General features: G+C 33.1%; 1 protein-coding gene across 1 annotated transcript in view; it reads right to left on the bottom strand.

Moving 5' to 3' along the window:
- Positions 1 to 24,911, bottom strand: part of CDH18 (cadherin 18) — a gene marked incomplete at both ends in the record, with an annotated part of 348,690 nt that overhangs the window by 7,478 nt on the left and 316,301 nt on the right. The window contains 2 exons of the mRNA XM_082836814.1: positions 1,504 to 1,755; positions 21,999 to 22,116. Coding sequence (XP_082692940.1) covers positions 1,504 to 1,755; positions 21,999 to 22,116 — 370 coding nt within the window. The remainder of the gene's footprint in view (positions 1 to 1,503; positions 1,756 to 21,998; positions 22,117 to 24,911) is intronic.

The raw sequence follows: 24,911 nt of genomic DNA, 5'->3' as shown, positions 1-24,911 counted from the left end.
ACTTTTTTTTTTTTTTTAATTTTTGGCTACTTTACTTTTAGCCCTTGGAAACTTGTTCCAAGAAAAGACACCATGTCATAAACATTAAGTATTTTTTCACTGACCTGAAATAATTAACACTGCAGTTTTCACATGGAATCTCAGGTACTTCCAATAAGCATTCAGTAAAGATTTTGGTAAATATTTCCATCCTGTGATTTGCAGCCTATTACCCAAGATCACTTTTGATTTCACCTAAGACATCTTGGTACTATCAATCTTTCTTCAGCTCCATTTTAAGTATACTGGTCCAAATTATGCTATATCTGAGTGAGACAAATGTGTCATATTTCTAGTCAGGTTGCCTACCTGCTCTCTTTACCAGCATGAGATCTGTTCTCCACTTCATTCATAATCATCTTTGTTCAACATGCAAATTTTATGATGGGACGCGCCTACTTTCAACTTCTCCTCAAACTCCTAGAACAAAGCCCACTATTTTTGCCATTTTACCCCAACCTGCCTCGACCCTGCCTAAACATCCTTTCTACTCAATCTTATTCCACCTTGATCTCCACTCCTTTGTACGGGTAATTTGTCTTCTAACCCAGGAACAAAACAAAGGATATTCCTTGCAAAAATATGTGTCTCAAAGTACATAGTTTGTTTGTTTTCCTTATGTATGCACAGTAGCAAGAAAAGAACAAAAGATAAGGCTCCTAAGAGAAAACTAGAGGGAGAGGACACACTGGAAAATATATATATGTACCCATTTTAAACTATAAAGCAAAAGATTATTTACATCTGCCTTTCCTATAAAAAAATCTGGATTTCCTTTCTTGTTTTGTATAGCAATTCTAAAGAGATTATAGTAATATTAGTTTCAAATGCAGTTGTGATTAGATTCCAACTATTAAAAAGATAACATAAAATTAGAGAAAGTACTTTATTTTCTATTAAAATAAAATGTAATGCAAAAAATAAACTAAAAAAGGTATTAGTTTTAATTTAATAAAATTTGATATATCTGAGGAAAAAATTATTTTATATTTAATCCTTTAAACTTCAGCTAAGATTGATGATAAACTCATTTTAGACTGATAGAAATTTCTACAAGAAATTTATTCCTTTTATTTGGTGGTTAGATTCATTTGCAGAGTAATGTCACCTATGTTCTTTGAAATAAATTGTAAATGCCCTTTCAATAGGAAATTTAGAATATTTAATATCAATTCTTTCTAAAATAGGTCCTTTCCAAAAAGATTTCTCTTATTGTATCCCTTCTTTTAATATTTCAACTCTTTCATCACATTTGAACCAAATCATTTCCAGATTAACTATGGTATTGAGAAAGTTAATTAAAGGAAACAGTCATGTCTTGTTATCACGTAAAGCACTACTAATTCCAAAGTTTTGTCAAAATGACTCTCTCTCTCTCTCTGTCTCTTTTGCTCTCTTTTCTAACGCGCCATTGTAGGGTACACTCAGAATCGTCATCACACATTAAGATTTAGAATGACTTACCTAGGAGAATGACAACACACAGTAGAATAGCGATTAAGGCTCCTGTACTCAAGCCAGCCGAGGACAGGAGGGCTTCTGCACGGCAGGTCCGCACGCGCCCGTCTCTCTCGCACGCACAAACCCTGATGGTGAGGGTACTGCTGCTGCTGAGAGAGGGGATTCCACCGTCAGAGATCATAATGGGGAGGTAATACACATCCTGAATAGTTCGACTAAATCTCCTCCGCCTTGTCAGAATGCTGGCTGTGTTATCTATGACAGACATAAGCAGAACAACATGGACTTAGTAAAGCCGCCATGAAAGATTCACAGTTCCTTTAATGGATAAAATGGGCATGTGCGATTTCTTTTCCGTTTATGAAATGGATAAAGGAACGTGAAGGGGAGATTATTAACCAGGGACTAAAACTCATTCTCAAATGGAGAAACATATTTGAAAAGTTAATAAGGCCTGGACTGAAGGGGAGGGGAAATAGTGGATGACAGAGGAGGAAGGAAGCAGTAAGCATTTGGGGTATGGGCATAATAGCCAAAGGATTGAAAAGGATACATGGATACCAGACTTCGGGGTGAGCCAGTGGTTCCTACCACAAACCTGGTGACTCTGAATATAAGTGATAGAAATAGACAGCTACATTTTTAGTGAACTTCGGGTGAGGTTAATGTACAAAAATGTTTAAGAATCATTGGTACAGATAATGTATTTATGGAGCCACCAGATCAATTGATAAACTATTTTAAACTTGTGATTTGAAGCACTCTTGTTATAGTGGGCACACCATAGGTAAGTTAATAATGAATAAAATGTTAATTTCATTTTTTATGTGCTTTAAAAATACTATGTACTATAGTAAATGATTGCATGAGGTATTTTGATCAGTCCACACAACCGTATAAGGGAGAGGATGTTAAATTCCTTACATTTTAGGGAAAATCATTTTTATTAGGAATAATAATTTTAAAATAAATAACCTCAGTCCCAGAGGATAAATTGCCTCAAATCACAGAGCTAGTGAATAATCAAGCTATAACCCAAATACATTCTAGAACCCTGCTCAAAACCAGGATGTCATACTGCCTCTACTCCACCAGTTCACTTCCAATTGGTATTGATGCCTCAGGTGCACACAGGAAATGTTTATCTTAGCATTGTTAGTCCCCCTTCCGTGTCTGTTAGCTAAAGGACCCTTTTGGTGCACACTTGGATGTGCTGCTCAGAACCCCTGCATGAAGTGACTTGTTGCCTGAACTGTAGATTGCCTCCTGGCCCAAGGTTACACTTTTCTGGAGCAACACATAGCCAATGACTTATTGCTGCAAGGTTGTAAATGTCAAGCCATTTCTGCTGAATGCAGAAAATACTGAAGGGCAAGTTTAGTTCCAGAGCTTTCCCATGGGGTCAGCCATGGACACATTCAAATTGCATGGCAGCTTAATTGCTCACTCTGCCTTTATTTCTTCCACTTCCACTGTGGTCCACAGATGTCGATCATGAGAGCACACTCCAATAAATATCCTGCCCCCTACACTCCAATCCAGAGCCTGCTTCCCTGCTCATCCAACCTGTGACTACACATCTGAGTTAATTACTTTTCACTAAAAAGTCAGTAAATCATTAGACAATTACTTTTAGGGATTCTTTTTCTCCTATCAATTTCTCTTATTCTGAAAATTGGAATTTTTAAAATTATGAGTATGTTTATGATAGTCATGATACAATACCCTACAGCTATATTCTCTTGGTTGTACATTATCAAACTAATGCAATAGAAAGATAATGAATATTTCAAATATTCAATATAACGCAGGTAATAAAACATGAATAATACACATTATATACGTAAATTAAAATTATATACACACATATATGCACATATATATGTATAAGTTGTTGAAGATTTGTTATAGAACATAAATAAATAATCTAATAAGTTATTTAAAATATTTTCCCACCTGGAAGAAGAGAAATTTAAAGAAAAGTGTGTCGATTGTCTACTCTGAAGCAGGTTTCAGAATGATGGGAAAAAAAAGAGGAGAAACTGCATCACGTGTGTTTTTAAGAGTATAGCCATCACAGGTACTCTCCTGGAAACCTGACCTTTGAGTAAGCACACCTATCAGGTGTAGGATGTTGCTTCATGATTAATATAAACTTGCATATATGCACAATTCCTTAACCTAAGGAAAAGGTTTGAACGTGGGCTCATAGGCACAAACACGTTTGAGAATCTTACTGCTGGTCCTCTGAAGAAGAGATGTAAGACACTGGTCCCTGGTCTCAGTAAATATCATAATGTGTGGAATGACATGATAACATGCAGAGGTAGATGGGGACTCTCTTTCATGGCTCTAGCCTCGTGTCCACTTTACATTCTTAATCTGGAAGCATGTTCTTTTTCAAGATAATTATTGGAAATGCAATCAGAAACATGATGAGAAACAAGAAGAAAGCCTGAATATGTTTCTAGTGCATTTTAAGTTCTCAAATAGAAAGCTCTCACACATGGAGACATGACAATATTCTTTCGCTTTTCCAGCTGAAGGTTTGACTTTTGAAAAGAAAAGAGGATTCAGGAAACAAAGAGCTTCCTACCCAGAAAGGCTTAGCACAGCAGAATAATGAACTCTTGACAAGGGATATTGTGTATCTCCCTGGAACTGCAAAAAATGTACTTGGCAGTAGGCTCACTGAACTTGAACAAGAAAACTTTGAAATAAAATGAAAGAGATAAGAAGATATATATATATATATATATATATATGTGTGTGTGTGTGTGTACATACACACACACACACATAAATATACATATACATATGAGAACAAACTTTGTCTTGCTGAAACTGAAATATTAGGTGACAAGAAGAAAACAAACCTCTAAACTTGAAATATAATGTTTTAAAAATAAAACAAGTATTACAGAAAGTCTTGCATAACTACTTTAAACTGGATAAAAAATTAATATAAATTGAATAAAAGGAAACCATAGCAGGATGTAAAATCTGTGCATGAGAAGAGCTAATTATCAATGTCAAATAAAGGACAATCTCTAATAATGTGTACCCAAGTTTTGTTCTTAATTCTAACTGTCAAGTGTTTGGATGAAGACAGAAGATTATAGAACACTTGGAAGCCAAGCTAATAGAGCTAATGTATTGGATTAAGATTTAAGGAGATTTTGAACAGCTAGCACAAAGACCTTAAGCTAACAAGACAGGAACTAAAGATATGTGTTAGACAGTACACTTTGAAAAGTATCATATGGGAGAGATTTTGAGTAACATCTATTATTTTCTAATACATATACTATCTGAATGTAGCAATGAGGCAATAGATCTAAAACAGTCTCAGAAGGATTCAATAATGATAGGAATTTTTATGCAGATCTTTATTGAGAAGACGTCATTGGAATACAGTGCATAAATTTGGGTCTACTATCTTAAAAGTGATACTTTAACCCAGTTTAGAAGACCTTGACTGCGATAAAAGTGTTAGAAAAGTATGTCATATGAAGAATCTTTGAAACAAACAGTGTGAAAATTCTACATGTCTTATATGAATTTAGGGGCCTGAAATGACTTAGAAATTTAAAGAAAAATTTGGGAAACTCTGTTAGTAATTAATGTCTTTCTGAATATAATCAATATTTTCCTGACATTCCCAGCAACTATAACTTTGATGCAATGTGGAAATAGCCTTGAACATGGTTTAGTCTTTCAAAATAGATGACAATGTATTATTTATTTTGTTGTATATCCCATTTTGTTCAGAAAATGATATGGACATATATAGGAGGAAGCAGGGAGACTGCCATGCAGATATACAATAGATGAATCTATTGGAGATATTTGATATTGGAGATATGGAGATATTTACAAATATCATTGTGATGACTGTGAAAGAATTGGAATTTTGAGTCCTTTGAAAAACAATAATAATAACAAAATTTTATTTTTGCAATTATAGGAAGTCCAGGGACTTCATAATTGATAATTTTGGGGGGATCTTTCACACAAAAAATATTACAGTAAAATTTTCTTGAACTAGTAGTATGTGCTCTATTATTTCTTTGTTCAATAGTTTGAACGATCTTGAAAGGTTCTAATCTCTGTGCTACTTTCATAAACTGTAGTAGAGTTTAAGTTAAAATAAGGCATACTTTTAAAATACTCCCTTGGGCAAAAACACATCCTACATTAAAGTCCAAAATTACCTTATATCTTGGAAAGTATTAAAACCTAAAAAAAAGTGGCAGCGTAGGAATAAAGACATAGACATAGAGAATGGACTTGAGGACATGGGGTGAGGAGGGGGAAGCTGGGGAGAAGTGAGAGAAGCATGGACATATATACACTACCAAATGTAAAATAGATAGCTAGTGGGAAGCAGTCGCATAGCACAGGGAGATCAGCTTGGTACTTTGTGACAATCTAGAGGGGTGGGATGGGGAGGGTGGGAGGGAAGCTCAAGAGGGAGGGGATATGGGGATATATGTATATATAGAGTTGATTCACTTTGTTGTACAACAGAAACTAACACAGCATTGTGAAGCAATTATACTCCAATAAAGATGTATAAAAGATTTTCATTTACAATAGCATGAAAGAGAATAAAATGTTTAATATATTTAACAAAAGAAGCACAAGCCTTGTATACCCAAAACTACACAACTTCATGGAAAGAAATTAAATATCTAAATAAATGAGAAGATATTCCATGTTTATGGGTTGGAAGACTTAATATTGTTAAGATGACAATGTTACCAAAAGTAGATTCAGTGTAGTCCCTATCAAAATTCCAATGGTGTTTTTTGCAGAAATGGAAAAAACTCATCCTAAATTCAAATGGAAATTCAATGAATCTCAAATAGTCAAAACAATCCTGAAAAAGAACAAAATCAGAGGACTCATGCTTCCGATTTCAAAGTTGACTACAAAGCTATAGTAATCAAGACCTTGTAGTACTGCCATAAAGATAGACATAGAGACCAGTGGAATAGAATTGAGAAATAAACCGTTATGTTTATGGTTAATTGATTTAAAAAAAAATCATGTTCTTCAAAACTCTTAAACTATCAGATGCCCATACCCTCCCTGCCATTTCAACGAATTCCTTATTTGATCATGCAGACAAAAAGATAAACTTTGTCTCAAGTATAGCCTAGCAGACTTTTAAAGTAATATTTCCAAATCTATCACAATAGCAGAAACATTTGAGATTTTCAGATGTAGCTCTGTAATTGGATTAAACTTTTTTTAAAAGCTGAAGAAAAAGCTGGGAGATAGAAACTTAACTTCCACCGAAGAGATAAATATGCATGGCTTCATAGCATTTCATTTTTATCTGGTCTTCCAGCAGCAATAAGATCCATTCATAATTTAACTATCATCAGAGCCAATGCAGGAAACAACACTCTTTTGCTTTCCTGCAAAGTACCTTTCACATAACAGGTACCTGATAAATAATGATTTGAACTACACTCAGCAGGAGCCTGTCTTCTCTTACAGTTTCCTCATTATATTGACATGTATTAAGAAATTAAAACCAAAATGAACTAATCTATCTTGATTTCCTCATGCTCTCTGCTGAAGGTTGATTCTTTTTCTCCTGTTTCCTCACTTCCCATTCTTTTAATCCTAGAATTACCCTAATTTCAATTTTCAACTGGATTCGGCAAGTTCATTTAAGTTTGTAAACATTCTCCTGGCCTCACTTGTGTTTCTGCCAAACCACAAATGCATGATCCAATATGTTATTATGTTCCTATTTGCACCCTGGAATGTCACCCCTTTGACCACCTACCATACTCCTTCTTGATGCTTTTTAAATCCCAGATAAATACAACCATACATTGTCTAAAGACTCTGCTTTCAGATTCATAAACAACGCTGGTAAATAGTTGTAACCATCTTAAGTGACCCTAATAAGTATATAGGGTAACTCTAAGTTCTCAAAGGAGGTTGGTAATTAATGTATTAATATCCATATTTCATCAGATGCCATAGAGTAGCTAGCTATTCTAAGCTTATATTGCCATTTTCTCTTAAGCGCTATTCCTCCACTCACAGCAGGAAAACAGCTTTTTCTGAAAAGAAGCTACCATCTATTATCAACATATGAAAACCACATTTGAAAACTGCTCAACCTTCTTTGCTATTAATTATGTCTATCTATGTATACAAGACTCTGTGACATAAAAAAAGAACATGAATACATATGAAACAAAAATATGAATCTTGAAGAATATCAGCAAATCTGCTCATGAAAAACACATATAAATTTGCATAAGAGTGTTAGTTTAGATGAATAGGGTAATAAAGAAGAAAAACACCTTTTTAAGTAGAAACCCAACCCAAAATCTAAAATAATTCATAAGCATATCACAATAATATAATAATTGCAGAAACGAAGTACAGAGAACAGCAGTTTACCAAAAAAATAAAAAATAAAGTAGATGAATTTCAACAGAAACCCTCTACCCAATATTTATCACGTACCTTTAATAAATACTACATTTTTAGTAGGAAATGGATGAGTCAAGTACAATAATTTATGGAGTCATGATATTTATAAACTCTGAAGGAAACTCTAAAGATTAATCCTTAGAGAGACTGAAAAAGCAAATACATATTCCTGCTCTTAAAATTATTAAAAAATCTGTTTTTAAATAAATTTTACCCCCTTAGGGCACAGGGTAGAGCTGATGACTCGTGCAGCATTTATGTGATTCCGAGCAAGGAAGGAATTAAGGCAAAAGAGTGTAATCTACATTTTCACAATAGGAAAACAAAACAAAGTGGCACAGAATGGCCCAATTGGTCATATTTTTATTGCTTAGAATATGTGTCAGCTATTTGTTTTTTTCTGTTTTCCTTTTTTTTTTCTGCTGTCACTGTGAGTAAGAATATAAGAAGGTGATAATGTGTGGGCTGACAAACCCATTAGAAAAAAAATACATGAAAGTAAAAAAAAAACAAGTCAACAGAGGTTAAAATCACTAAGGAGAGAATAAATGCATATTTTTCTATCTAAAGCAAAAGACTCACTAAAACACACCACTACATTTGAAAGTCACCCTTTCCCATATTGGTGTCATGATGGCTTACAGACTGTTTGCCTTCTCACTAGTCAAGCTTTGAGTCTCTGCCTTCCCATAAAGGATAGTGTGAGTCTATCAAGTATGACTGGGTAAATGCTAGTAAGTGAAGACTGAGACTTGACCGGGAGGAGAAAGGAGATTCGTAGCCGAACAAAAACAATGTGTCTCGTGTCTCAGCCTTATCACTGACGGTAGTGACTTGGGGCACAGGTGCTCCCACACCCCATAGAGGCTGTTTGAAGCATCATTTGCAACTATATTCTCAGGACAGTCTGTGTATGTGCTATTTTATTTAGGAATGGGAGAAAAAATGCTAAATGGTCTCTTGAAGCCCTGTGGAAAAAAACAGAATTTTAAATGGTTGTAATCTATAGAGACATTAAGCACATTACAATACCAGCTGTGAGTTCTCATTTGAAGGACAAAAATAAATGATGGGAATATCAACTACTAGGGATCTGACAATGCCAAAGAAGTACAAAATAAACGTAAAATTTCTCATGATTTCCAATATGTATCAAACTAAAAAACTGCATTTCACTATCAGTGGACTATGAAATCTGAAAGAAAATGCCCCAAAAGACATCTTCTTAACAGCTCATAGTCAAATTTGAAAATATCCCTTATCTTAAAATCAATGCAACATAAACTTAGATATTCCTTCACCAAACCCAAACAGCCACAAGGAAAATCAGTATTTTCTGACAATGGTTATTAAGTATTTTGTTAAAAATGATAAAACTTATAAATAATAAGACCTTCACTTTTAAAAGTAATATTACAAGGAAATAACAAAAAGTAGTAAAACCAAGGGAAAAAAACATCTTCAAATTCTGCAACAAGGTGAAAGTGACAGTCTACAGAATCTTCCATTTAATATGATTTTAAATGGTCATTTTTGGTGCAGTTCACTCACTATTTTAAAAAGAATGTGCTATTTGAGCCCATTCATTGTTTTCTTTTTTAAAATTAATTTTTATTGGAGTATAGTTGCTTTGCAATGTTGTGTTAGTGAATCCATTCATTCTTAAAGACTGGAAATGTCTACAGAAGTGGAAAACATGTGGAAAACATGTATCTAAAGAAGATAACCTAGAGACAAATATGAGCAAATTATCAGTTGACAGCAAATTATCAGTTAAATTACGATAAAGATTTTCAATCTGAAAGGCACATGAAATGTGATTTAGAACGCTGAAAATAAAGAGATACAAACATATACATAGTTAAAAATAATCTCTTCTCCTACTAAAATCTGTAAGATTTACAAATGCACTTGACAGTTGGAATTAAGCCTAGGAATTAGTCTGGCAAATCTCCTTGCATCAAATAAAACCTAGTCCCTCAAGAGTCAGCATAAAGATCATGAAGCAGAACAGACTTGTAGATTAATGATGATTTTATATTGGTGGATTAGGATACACTTTTCTATTACAAAATGAATGAACAAAGGTACTGTATGCACAGACCCTCCTGGGGGTAAGCCTAGACTCACAGACTTTATGACATTATGGCTTTAGTTCATTTATTATAGATATTTGATTAAAAAGTTGAAATTATACAATGGATTTCTTTGATGCCAAGATGAAATGTTTACCTATCACAATTTAAAGAGAAGATGGTTGTAGAAAAATCTACATTTTAATCAGAAAACATATCATGCTTTCATTGTTGTTTTAAGATAATATAATTTTTAAATGCTGTAATTTAAAAATTATCATCTGAATTCCAGTTTTTAATTTTAAATAAAATTGTATTATTACCAGTATATTAGTTAATGATAAAAATAAGGTCATTATCAAAAAACATATTTACAATATACGTTTTGCTGTATATGTTGTTAAAAAAATAGAAATCTGTCACTTGGCTATTTTCCAAATCAAAATGTTTCTTATTTAATAGGTAAGGGGTCATAACTTTCCAGATAAATATTGAAGACGGTTGCTTAGCAAAAATTTTTCTATCTGCAACAGTTTGGTACTATAGCAAATAAAGAATTAATGGCAGAATATCTTATTTGTTTGGGGGGAGCACAAAATACAGCACAGTGCTTAATATTTAGTGTTTTTAATAGTGAATTAAAATGCTCATGTCTCTGCTCTGCCACATCTCCCTAGCTAGATTCTTAAGACTAATGTTGCATTCTGTCACCTCTATACTGTCTTCATTCCCCACTTCATTGAAAAGTATTCTCTGATCCGCTCTACATGAGGGAATGGACTCTATCCTGTAAAGTCAAATCATGCTCCACTTCTTTTAATTATAGGACTTTCAGTGATCTCTCTAAAGTAACTCACATTTCACTGCCTTCAATTGCAAGTTACATTTCATTTCATCTTTATTTTCCCAAATAGATGGAGAGTCACTTGAAAGCAGGAGCTATGTGTTTTATTTCCTTGCATCTGGACAGCTTAGATAACTGCCTCATACACAGCAGACAATGCCTTGAAGACTGAATGGAAGGAAAAAAACAATGTTAACTTAAGAGCTGACTATAGAATTTCTTTTAGAGGAAAGCATTCTAAGAAAGGAGAATAAGAATGGTGGTGAATAGCAATACAGTGTGAGGCTGGAGAACACACTGGACAGCCCCAAGTAAAATGTCAGGGGAGGGGATAGGGCTGAGTCGTGTGTGTGTGTGTGTGTGTGTGTGTGTGTGTGTGTGTGTGTATTTCAGGTGTTTTTTTTTCATTTTTAATTCAATACAATACATGAATATATTCTTACTGAAAATATTCAAAGTGCATTTCATAGACGTTTCTTAAGAAATATTATATATCCTATCATATTATCATTATTGCTTTTCTATGAGAATATATGCTATTCAAATCATTATTTCTGTTTGATATTTAATCATATATTGTTTGTTTTATACTGTCTTTACTTTTTCATAAATTTATTTTTATTTTATTTTATTTTCATTTGTTCACTATAGCTCCAAATATTTTGTCAATAGAACTTTACTGTAATTGACACATGTTTTTTATATTTTCTGAGGCATTCAATATTTAAAAATACCCTTCCTTAATTGTCATATGAGTGTCATCTTAAATAGGCAGAGATGTATTGTATTGTAGTTGTTTCTTTGAAATGTCACTAAAACAAGGTCCATGGACTATTAGTTTGAATCTTGCAAATGAGTACTTCAGCACTGATTATTCTCTTTACAATTTAAATTCATTGTCTGGAAATTTGTAAAATGATTTCTTATCTCTCAAGTTAGGGATACTATACATATTTTTGGATCTAAAACCCATATATTCCTTCACTCAAGGTAATTCCTTCAGATATTTCATTATTATTTTTCCATCTATTTATTTATGTAATTCTTAGTTATCTTCATTGTGCCCTTTATAATTTGCAGCACTTTGTGCATGATTTCAACTTATTTGTATTTTGATCTCTCTTCATAAAAAAAAAAAAGAAATGGTAGTAATTGCTTCCATATCTCCATTTGACAAAAGAGGAAGCTGAAACACACTGAGAGCAGGAACTTGGCTATGGCCTCACACATAATTAGCAGAGGAACCTGGTTTCAGATTCAGGCAACTGGTTTCCTGAGTCAAACTCTGAAACATTCTTCTATGTTGCTTCCTTCTCCTTCTTTTTTCCTTTTTTTTCATTTAACAATTTTTTATCTAAACTTTCCTCTGTGTCTGGCACTCTGGTAGCAATTAGGAATATAGCAGCAAATAAGTCAGACAAAAGTCCCTCTCCTCACAGAGCTTACAGTCTAAATGGGAGAGAGGTCACAGTGTGATAAGTGCTAGGATTAGGGAGGCGCAGGGTATCAAATAACCCCATTTGTCATTTAAAGACGTGGATCTGCTTTGGCGATTACTGTGGGGTATTGAGTGTTGAGTGTCTGAAGTGCTGGCTCACTTGCATTTATGGACATTGAATTTTTCCAGTTATGATTTCGAGTATGGATGGAGAAAGTGCTCCCAAGACTTTGGTAAAAACAGGGGCTTGGTAGATGACAGGGACCAGGAGAGGCAGCTAAATGCTACAAGACTCAGAGGGGCAGGGAGGTGCCCAAGGACAACGACTCCACCTCCCAGCTCACCTTGTGAGGCTGTGATGGAGAAAGAGATGTTCTCTTGGGCAGTGTTGCCTCCTCTTTTATCTTTCTGGTTACTAATTCAGGTTTTAGCAGTGTCCATTTGAATTTTATCACCTTACCCAAATATTTAAATTGGTAATATTTTCATGCATCAACTCAAAAAGTCTTCCTTAGATATTTAAGTATGTTTTTCTCGTTCTAATGTTAAGTACACCCCACTATATGTTAGCTGCCTCTGTCCTTCAACCTGCATGACCCTGCAATGTTCTCTGATCATCCACTTAGGGAGGTTCTTTGAGCTCTGAATCCCAGAGATTCCTCCTATACAGTAAGATTTAATAGGTAGATTTGGGCCAGAACCTAAATATCTTCTTGTGATTCTCAATGCCTCTGTGCTTTGGAGGTGATTTTCAGGATTCATCCATAGGTTAAGTTTATTTAGCTGTACATGTTATCTCAGTAAAGATTTTTTTAAAAAAGAATGAGTTTGACATTAGTTTTTAGGCTACAGTTTTCTTCATTCTGCTATCCCTTTCAGATAACTGCCACGCTGGGCAGCTCTTTCCCTGAACTCTGTGCATTCTACTTTTGGTAATAGTTTGTGCTTTGAGCACATGGTACTTTGAGGAGAAAGATTATAGCAGGCATGGAAGAGTAACAAAGAAAACAAAAGCCAGAGAAATAGAGAAAAAAATGGTTGAATTGGTGAGTGGCATAAAGAGTGACAATGTTGTATACCCCACTCATATAATATAATCCTCAGAAATTTTGGAGAGGATCTTGGTTTTGTTCAGTACATAGGATGGGATTCTGAACTAATTTTAATTAAAATTTTAAGAAAAAATATCTGTAGCATATACATGAACAACCAGGCAGCCAGCATCTTAATGATAATTAGATTGTTAATGAACTATGACCTTTCTTCCAAGCCCAGTTTATATCCCAACTATTTAATGAAACTTGCCAAATGGTTCTTGAAGTATAAAACGTAATATGGATAAAACAGTAGTTTTTGACTAACCAATAGTCTGCCTGATAACTGAGAGAAAAGCCTGAAATCTTCAAGGAAATTTCTGTTTAATGACATTAGAGAACCGCTAAAGTGATGTAAGTAGAGGGGTAAAATTCTAGAGAGGTCAAAAATGTGGAAAGTTGAACTGTGGATTACAATGTATTTGTTTATATTAGGAGCTAACAACAGGCTGGAATTCCAAGCTGGGGACAGAGAAAATAGAACATTTTTTTTTTAACTGAGTTTTTTAATTTTTTAATTTTTTTTTGGCTTCGATCTTTAAATGATTAGCTTTCTGTACCATGTCCTAGCCCTTCAATCATTTTATTTTTAGCATTTTTATTAGTGTATAATTGCTTTACAATGGTGTGTTAGTTTCTGCTTTATAACAAAGTGAATCAGTTATACATATACATATATCCCCATATCTCTTCCCTCTTGCGTCTCCCTCTCTCCCACCCACCTGGGCCCACAGTCATACTGGAAATTAAGGGGCCTTAAACACATGGCTGATTCTCCCTAAAGATATTCGTTAAATTGAAAGTTAAATTGAAAGTTTAGCAGAGATCTAAAACTCTAAGTGGAAAAGAAGAGCTTTTTTTTTTTTCCATCTCTTCCTGTTGAACAGACAGTGATTAAGGTAGGGGACCAGGGTGAATGGCCCTAGTGCACAAACAGGCTCTCAGTTGAAAGCCCTAGAGGGCCATGCCTTAGGGACAGGGATAGTTCAGAGACAGGCTGAATCTAAAGAAAACTGCAAATTAGCATTGACTTTGCCTTGACTTAGTTCAATCCTACCCTGATTGGATTAAAGTACAAGCATACCTCCTTTTATCTTGTTTTGCTTTACTGTGCTTCCTGGATATTGTGGGGTTTTTTACAAATTGAAAGTTTGAGACAACCCTGTATCGAGCAAGACTACTGCCACCATTTTCCCAACAGCATTTGCTCACTTTGTGTCTCTATGTCATATTTTGGTAATTTTCACAATACATCAAACATTTTCATTATTATTAGTATAACTTGTTATGGTAACCTGTGATCAGTGATCTTTGATGTTACTATTGCAAAAACATTATGACTCACTGAAAGCCCAGAAGATGGTTAGCATTTTTTAGCAATAGAGTATTTTTTAATTAAAGTATGTATATTTTTTAGACATAATGCTATTTCACACTTAGTAGACTACAGTATAGTGTAAACAAAACTTTTATATGAACTGGAGAGCATAAAAAATCATGTGACTCACTTTATTATGATAATTGCTTTATTGTGGCGGTTTGGAACTGAACCCAAGATGTCTCTGAGGTTCACCTGTAATGATGCCCCTCTCTAATTGTTCATCTAAGAAAATAGCAAACACTCTCTGAAGAAATATATTATGATTTGAGACTCTTCTAGGTTTAGACACTATGTGTGACACCCAACTAAAAATTGCTAGAGATATTAAGAAACAAAACCATTATATCCCAGTCCTGTCTCCCCAGTCGCCCTGATGAAAAAGAAAATTTATCACTTTATTAAGAAAGTAGAGTTAGCTGACAGTGATTGTAAAATCATTAAGATTAATATGTTCAAGAAAATAGAGGGAGAAAGAAAAGATAGAAAACATAAAAGAAATTATAGAGAATTTCACAAGATCTATATCTCAAGGAAAAATAAAAAAAAAAAAAAGGGAAAACAGCTATCAACCAAAGCAGTGAGCAGACCACATTTTCTTTGAGTGCATGTATTTGATTTGATAGGACACTTGCTTCCTTGAGCAGAATGTTAGTTACATGCTAGTGTTTTCTACCAGTATATTCCTAACATATGTCACAGTGAATAATAAACAAAAATAAGCCCCAAATAAAGAAACTTTTATATACGTAGGATAGAACACTTAAGAAGACATTTATTCTCTAATGTTCAGATAAATTAGCAGATTCCAAATTAATGAGGGATGAAACATAGGGCAGGAAAGATCTAACAAAGATGTCAAAGAACTGGAACAACATGAAACATTACCTTAAATTTAAGTATTTATCAAGCAGATCTGGGCTGTGAATAGGAGAATCCCACCAGGGTATAGATGGAGGAAAATCTTCTTAGTTGATATGAGGACATTAGCTATGATTCCAGGCATAAACACTATTAAGGTATATGTCTCTGGGATTCAGATTTTGTTGTGGTCAAGGGTAGGGGCCTAGAGTTTCTCAAGCTCACTCTTTACAGATGAATTTAAAACATAAGAACAGGAATTTAAAGTTGGGGAAAAGAAAAAAAAAAGCCCAAATGATCAGTTACTGAAATCACCCCAAAATCTCTAGAACAAAAGGGAATGGGGGAGCTGTCTTTCTATCTACTAGTGGCTGACAATGTGTTTATTCAAGACAGCCATCTTTGAAATGGCTGCTTCTTTGAAATGGATCCCTGTCAATCAATCAAATTTTAGTCACGCAGTTACATTACAAAAAAAAAAAAAAGAAAAGAAAAGAAAAGCCAGCTGTCACGGTTTACACTACCTTTATATTTTTATAATATCATCTTCATAATAATTAGAGGAAACAATTAACAGATTATTCCTTGAGCTAACATTCTGTTCGAGAAAACAAGAGTCCTATCTATCAAAGCAAATACATCCATTCAAAGATAAGGTACTCCAAACACCTATTGCTTTAGTTGATAGCCATTTCTTCCTTTTATAGAGATGTAAATCTTTACCATCTTTATATCTTGATATGTTAGGATATGCCCTCTTTTCTTCTCTTTCCTCTATTTTCTTCTTTTCCTACATTCTTGCTTTTCTCAACCCTTTACCATTTGCCTTTTATTAACAGATTATTAAATTCAGTTTATGATAAAAATTATATTTAACTTATAGATTAATTTGGAAATTTGAGTGTTGATTTACTAATGGGGTAAAGATATTATTTGTGTGTTTTTTAAAATATTTTCAGTAACATTGCCTTTCATAATGGTGACTTGAACATTATTTATTGGATATTTTTTCTCTGATGATCTTAGAAGAGTTTTTTGTTAATTTGTTTGATTTGTTTTTACCATTTTACATTTATCTGATTTGCTATTTATTCACGTTTTTTACATATAGAAAATCTAGCCATTTGGGGCATTTATTTGTATTCCAAAATTTGGCAATCTATCCAATTGTTTCTTAAGATGTTTCTGTGGATTCTTTTAAATTTTCAGAAAGACAATTCCATCTCATTTGTTAACAATGATAATCTTATGTTTTGTTTCTATTTATTATTGTTCTTTTGTTCTATTTTTGTTTTGTTTTATCTTTTTGGACTGAGGAGAACATTCAGTACACTGCTGATTAATTGTAGTGATTGAAATATCCTGAGACTAGCAGAATTGTCCAGCTGAACCCATCAGAAACTGCTAATTCTTAGAAATGTGAGCTAAATAAATGAATAAATGTGCTTTATTTTAAGAAAACAAGTTTTGGAATTGTTTTTTTTTTCAGCAATAGCTGTTTTTTTAAGCAATAGCTAAATATTTCTAACTTTTCATGTAAAATTTCCTACTACATTTTGAATTTGGCATATCTCTTGTAAGTAGCATATAACAGTCTATTTTTAAAATAAAATATATTTAAAAATGATATTTAATCTGTGACTATGGTATATTTGAACTACTTTCTACTTCAAATAAAATTGTCATTGCTTCTATTTTGCATCTTTTATTCTACTTTCTGACCTCTGTTCTACTGATGAAATGTTTTATTATTTAACTTTTTAAAAATCTCTCCTTGTTTTGGAAATTACAGACTCGTATTCTATTAACTATTATTCTAGTGTTAACTCTTCAAGCTTTAACATTTGAAATGAAATGTTAATTGCAAGGCTTTTTTGTCTATTATTTCTTGCAGAGATCCTGAAGGCAAAGATTAATACAATATTTGCCAAAATGTCAGTAGCTAAAAATTTAAAAGTTTCTTTTCTTATACATTGGAAAAAAGTCTTTAATAACTGTCCTCCCTTAATTCCTGATAGCTTACCACTGCTAACTAAATATAGAGAATGTTGACAATAGGAAATTCTTTTCCTTTAGCAGTTTGAGCATATAATTGTTATCAACTTCTGTCATCTATTTTTTTTCTTTTTTAACAGGAATCTACTTTAGATCTAATTATTATTGTTTTTTAAATATTCTGCCTTTTCCTTTTGATTAAATATTTTTTCTCTTTATCTTTGAGGTTTAGCACTTTTAAATTGGCATATTCAAGTATAGATTTGATTTCCTGCTTGCCTTTGGGTGTTTTTTTTTTTATAAGAGCCAATTTTTTAAAATAATTAATTAATTTATTTTTGGCTGTGTTGGGTCTTTGTTGCTGCATGCAGGTTTTCTTTAGTTGTGGCGAGTGGGGGCTATGCTTCATTGCAGTGCGTGGGCTTCTCATTGCGGTGGCTTCTCTTGTTGTGGAGCACGGGCTCTAGGTGCATGGGCTTCAGCAGTTGTGGCAGGTGGGCTCAGTAGTTGTGGCTCATGGGCTCTAGAGTGCAGGCTTAGTTGTTGTGGCGCACAGGCTTTGCTGCTCTGTGGCATGTGGGATCTTCCCAGACCAGGGCTCGAACCTGTGTCCCCTGCATTGGCAGGCAATTCTTAACCACTGCACCACCAGGGAAGTCCCTGGTGTTCATGTTAATCGTGAGGGTCCACATATTTTCAACCTTGAAAAATTGTCATGCAAATTTATCTACATATATTGCTTGTTGCTATAATTTCTAATTCTTCCAAATATTTTATATTCCATATCTATTAAGTGTTCTCACAATTTTTAAAAATTTTGACATATCTGAACTTTGTTTGCTTGAATTAATGGATTTTACTTTTGACTTGTTAAATCTCTCTGTGTCCAGTCTAGAAGTAATGCAGTTTTTTTTGTTTTCTCTTTGTATCTGTGTGTGTGTGTGTATAAAACATATACATATATATACACATATACATATATACATCATACATGTATATATACATATATGTTTACACATAAATTTTAAATGTATGGATAATTTATATCTATATAGTCTATATGTATAAGTAAATCTATGTAATTTCTAGAAATAGCTCTATATACATTTCTATATATTCAATACCTATATTTTAATATATATCTTATGTATACATGACATATATACATACATATATATATAAACAAAATTTAAAATTTTAATTTCTGTATGTTTATATATAATTATGTATATAACACTAAACATCTATATATTTTCATGTCATTTTATATACTTTTCTATCTAGGCAAAAACTGTAGTTTTATTTTAATAAGGATTTTAAAATTATTTTTATATAAATATTTTCTTTCATTGTCTCATTTCATGTAATCACTTCTCGGTCTTTTTTAAAAAATCTTCTTTTTCTTAATTTTGAAAATGTTAAACATGCTAATATTCAAGTATTTTTCTGTTCATTTATGTATTTTGCATGATTCAGAGTGAATTCATTTTCTGATTTATTTCTTATTATTTATTGACTATCTTTTAATTTTTTGACTTTCAGATTTATCATACACAACAATATGCATTTCTCTCTGTCTAATTTTAGAAACATCTTTTTGTCTCTACTCACTCTTTGCCATAAAGCAGTTTTGGAGATGCCACTAAACCAATGGCTTCCTGATCACTCATCCTGGCTTGGAGTCTCTGTCTGGCTTCTATTGTTCCCTGAATATTCATATTCATGTAAGCAGGGGGCACAGAAGAACAATGGTTTTAATTTTTTCTTCTAGATTTCTTTATGTTCTGGGGGCATGTAAATGTTTACTAACTCACGGAATGCAATGACCAAGCTGCAGGATCCAGTAGGCCTGGATTTGCTGACTCTTACTCTTTGTAGTTTGTTCTGGTTGTTGGCCAGAGAGGTGTTTATGTACCCATAAATATATGTATATATTCATTTTGGTATGACTATTCCATTTTAAATTTCATCTTTATAAATTATTATCCATAACTGCCTTCTGTTTAGAGAAAAAGCCATCTTGACTCTTTATATATATATATATATATATATATATATTTTTTTTTTTTTTTTTTTTTTTTTTTTTGCGGTATGCGGGCCTCTTACTGTTGTGGTCTTTCCTGTTGTCGAGCACAGGCTCCGGATGCGCAGGCTCAGCGGCCATGGCTCACGGGCCCAGCTGCTCCGCGACATGTGGGATCTTCCCGGACCGGGGCACGAACCCGTGTCCCCTGCATCGGCAGGCGGACTCTCAACCACTGCGCCACCAGGGAAGCCCATTGACTCAATATCTTTATACAGCACCATTAATTCCCCCAATGCTACAAAGTAGATATTTCAAACCAAAACTTAATGGATGTAAAAACTGAGGTTAAGAGAAGTTTGGTGGCTTGTCTTATCTAGCATAAACAAGGCTGTTTGCTCAAGCATGTGTTTTCACCTATGTGCTAATATCTTTTTTTTAAGAACATTGCTGCTTTTTCTCTCTGAAAGAAATTATTTGTGCTATATATAATTTCATCAATTCCCAAAAATGTTTAAAATAAATTAAATGAATTTTAAAATAAATTAAAACATCTTTACTCCCATACAACTGTCCACAGGCATCACATACTTGAGATGGCATAGCTGATTTAAAGCATTCATATATATGGTTAAAATAAATGTTAAAAAATTTACATCGGCATTATAAACACTTTCAAAAGTGTGTACATATTTGAGGGGAATTTTTTGAATGTGAGTTCCCAGCACTGGTAATGTTGTCATATAACTGAAATGAGACCTTTTGAATGTATTCATTAGTTAAATTGAGAAATTCCAGGCATAATAATCTTGAATGAAGGACTTTTAGTCACTAATATAGGTTTCAACAACAGTAAAATTCTCTTGTTTTTCTAAAATATTTCAGGAGTTATTTACATTAAATAGCTTGATTACAACACATCTTCAGATCTAAGTCAATTTTTCTTTATAATATCATCAAATTAAAATTGTTTTTAAAATGTAAATAAATTTTTAATTGGAATGGAAAAAATTCAACTGAAATATGATTTCTAAATATGTGTTTCTAAATATAGTAAATTTCAGTTTATTAAAGCAGAAAGTTGAATGCTCTCCAAATTATGCAATTATTTGAATATGGGAAAATATGAATTGATTTTCAGATATTTAGCATAGTTAATTATAATATTTAAATACATTTGGGATTGTAGGGTTGGATGTTCAGATGTAAATAAATGTTCAATAGTCAATTTAATACAATTTGTCATACACAAACATGGATAAATATGTATTGCCATAAGTACAGCTGACCACAGGGATAGTTAAACTGAGAGAGACAAACAAGCTTGGTATTTTTATATGAATTTTGTTATGGCCACATGCACAATTTAGTATCCCTGTTATGATTATTTAAGGAAGCTTAGGGATAATGGAAAAAATGTTTAGTGGGCTGTCATTTAGTGATTTTATTTTTGCTTGAATTTGAAAATGCTTCTACATGAAGGGTACAGAGAAGGAATTAACTACTTCAAAATGTACATGTTATTGTTTCTTTCATGTGATTCTGAGGCACGTCTTAAATCTTAAATAACAGTATATTCAGATATATGTGATCAAAAACTACTTTTGAGAAGAAGAAAGTTGATGCCAGTCAGAACACTGTACATATTGAGTGGCTTGCTGTTTCCCTTCCATACGGAAGAATGACTTTTACACAACTTTGAGGAACCTACCAAATCAGGATTCTAAATCATGGTGAATTTTCTCTAGTTATTATGTTCTTTTTTCCCTACACAATAAGAAGGCTAAACAAAAATAATTCAAAAATTTCCACAGTGCTCTGTAATTATGCATATGTATCTACCCATATTTTGGAAAAATATTCATAATAACAAGGGGAAATATAATTTGTACAGCACATCTTGATAGCCTTGCTAAAGCAAGATGATTTCAAACATTGCAGTTCCTTTTCTAATGGTCCCTAGGACATATTTTTCATTTATCCTAATTTAAATTTTTTCCACCTCCTGGCAGTTGCAGCAGTTCTCATAAACATGTTTGTCAGCTAAGATTTCTCTTAAAAGTTGCCCAAGAGCATATTACATGAACATTTCTTGTTTAAAGGGATGCTTCTGCATAAACTCATTGAAAGTTATTTGTACATATGGCTCAATTTTAAACACAAGCTATTCACGGATCATAACACATTAACATCAAACTGACTTTGAATGTTGATTTGCAAGCTGTTCATGAGTATAAAAGAATAAAGCAAAGCTGCTCAGGCTTATTCCATATCAAGTCAAAGCAGATACCACAAAGATCAAAAAATATATGTATTCATGTTCACCTTCATTGTCCTTCAGAGTGAAGTTTGGGTTTATAGACAGATGCTCATCAAGAAAGAAGTTAAACCTTTGTCCATTGGCAAAATCATCCTTATCAGTGGCACTGATGGTATGAATAACCTAAAGAAAAGACAAAATTAAATAGTAAATTTAATTTGGCTTCGTCCCTTGATTTTAATATTATAACATTTTCAATATCCAACTTGAGTGTTTTCAAATTCTTATTCTAGTAAAGGTATGAGCTAATTTGCTCTCCCTTGCATTAGACTTTAAGAAATGTATTATGGCACACCATATAATCATTCACACTTTATTTTCTAGCATGGCACAAACATTTAATTTTTTTCCCTTTATTACCCACAGTACCTTGGGGCCAATTAGTTGTAAGGTTTTGTGTGAACGCTTGTTTAGGGAGACGTGAAATATGGTTTGTACAAATACCAATATTCCAGTGTTGATGTAGAACAGCCTTTCTGTACATGTTGGTCTCAGTCAGCAAATGAAAAAGCACTAGAGTCATAATTTTTTGTTTTAGGAGACCTTTGAGATCATGATCCAGCCCCTGTATTTTAGAGACGAGGACTCTGAGTCCCAAAAAGAGTGTGATGTGCCTCAAATCTGTAAAAATCTGGCAGAGGTAAAACTAGACCACCCAGAGCTTTAGGAAATTTTTTAATCCCTAGTGGTTGAGAGAAAGCAATACCCAAATTTGGACTTTACACACATTAAGAAACAGAGAAAGTTAGAATATATAAAAAAATATCCCAGGTAGCCTAAGAGCAGCATACACATTCCGATCATTAGAGTCATTACAATCTTTAAAAGTAATATTGAAACAAACAAGCAAGATGATATTTTACTTTTGAAAAAAAATTAGTATCCTAATGCTCAAGTTTACTCTTTCTAGCTTTTCCTTAGAGAAATTGAAAACAGAGAGAAAGTAGAGCCAGAAAAATAGTATTTCCTGCATATGAAATATAGTACGTGCATTTCAAAAATTAATATGATTTCTAAAAACATTTTATTCAGTTTCACCATATTTCAATATTTTACAGGTGAGATAATCCACCAAAATGCATCATAGTTAAAACCTAAATTCCTCTCCATGTACTGAGACTGTTAGCTTGTGAGGGAGACGAGGAGGAATATAAAGGTACTGAGAATGAGTGGTCAGGGAGAGTAGGAGCAGAAGAGCATGTGTTTTCATGAAGTGAAAGTGAAGAAAGAGCTTCAGGGTATAAAAGTGACCAATTTCCTCCATATATGCCCATGGCTCATTCCTTATGCCCTTTCCCATCACCATTCAGAATTTACTTTCTCAGCAGGAGATCCTGGTGAAAGCCCCTCTCCCTACATATTCCAAGAAGTTTCTATCATTCTTCATTATTTCCCTCCATATTATTTATCTATGAACTGAAAATTTACATAGCTGCTGATTTTTTTTTTTCATTGAAAGCACAACTAGTATCTGGACAGATCTTTTTTATTTTTTTTTCTTGTTATTGCCTTTTGACTATAAATAGAATAAACTGATGGATAATCAGAAGCAATCTTTATGATTTTTCTCAAGCACAGGAAAAGCTCCATAGCATTTAGAGTGTGCAAAATCTGAAGAACACAACTACATTTTCTACACGTTAGTTACTTAGTATCAAATTGAAATAAAATATCAAATTTTCAAGGTTGTTTTCAGGGTTAGATAAAACAAATACTGTCAGCCCTCCATGTCCGTGGTTCTGAATCTGTGGATTCAACCACCATGGGCCAAAAATATTTTTTAAAATTCCAGAAAGTTCCAAAAAGTAAAACTTGATGCCATGCTGTGGCAACTATTTAGATGGCATTTACATTGTATTTGCAACAATTTACATAGTATTCACATTGTATTAGGTATTATAAGATATTATAAGAGATGATTTAAAGTATATGGGAGGATGTGTGTAGGTTATATGCAAACACTACACCATTTGTTATAAGGGATTTGAGCACTTGTGGATTCTGTTATCCTGAGGGGGGTGGGGTCCTGGAACCAATTCCCCACAGATTCTAAGGGACAGCCATATAAATTTTTCTTTGGGAAAATAAATGTCTTCTCACTCTTATTCTTCATTCATTGTGATTCTCCAATTTACAATCCTATTTCCTCAGTGATACCTCATAACATACTGACACATTTGCAAGTTCACTTCTTATCTTAGAATGTAACTCTGGAGGGGATTGGTAAAGAACAATTAATTTAAATAAACTGAGCTATTTATGTTTTCTGTTATCAATGCTTTGGAACAATTTTCTTTTCTTCTCATTTCAAAGTTAATTTATCACTTATTTTAAATTTTCTTAAATTTTTACAAACATAAGCCTATTCAATTTGTTAAACACTGATATAATTCATATTATATTATGTTTACTATTTTTTTGTTATCTCTAAAATATAAATATCCCTTCCATTTTTATACAGGTAATTTCAAATCTCAATTTACCAGGAAGCTCACTTATGGCAATTTTTCTTCCTCAGAAAGAGTTCTCAGTCTCATCTACATAGTAAATGATAAGTTGGTTACCACATTTTGTTTAAGAGTGACTGATTCATCTTGAACTTTTGTTGAAGTGTTGGACATGTATCTGTACTTAAATATTTTTCCATAATATTTCTGAGAGATGATTCTAAAAACCTAGTATGTTGGTCTTTTTTTTTTTTTTTTTAATTTAGAACTCCTAGATATTCTCTTGTTGAGAGAAGGTATATTCAATTTCTTTTTTGGTTGTTTTACTAATCACCTTTCCTCTTTCATTAGGAAATGGGATTTCCATTTGCTTCCTCAGATGTTTAATAGAAAACATACCTAAGAAGTTAACATGTTTATGATTTTTAGAAGATTTAAACTTCTGGCAGATATCAGATAGTTGCCATGTTT

The sequence above is a fragment of the Leucopleurus acutus genome (genome assembly GCF_964270905.1).
Source record: "Leucopleurus acutus genome assembly, chromosome: 3".
Lineage (NCBI taxonomy): Eukaryota > Metazoa > Chordata > Mammalia > Artiodactyla > Delphinidae > Leucopleurus > Leucopleurus acutus.
This window is presented reverse-complemented; position numbering and strand designations above follow the sequence as displayed.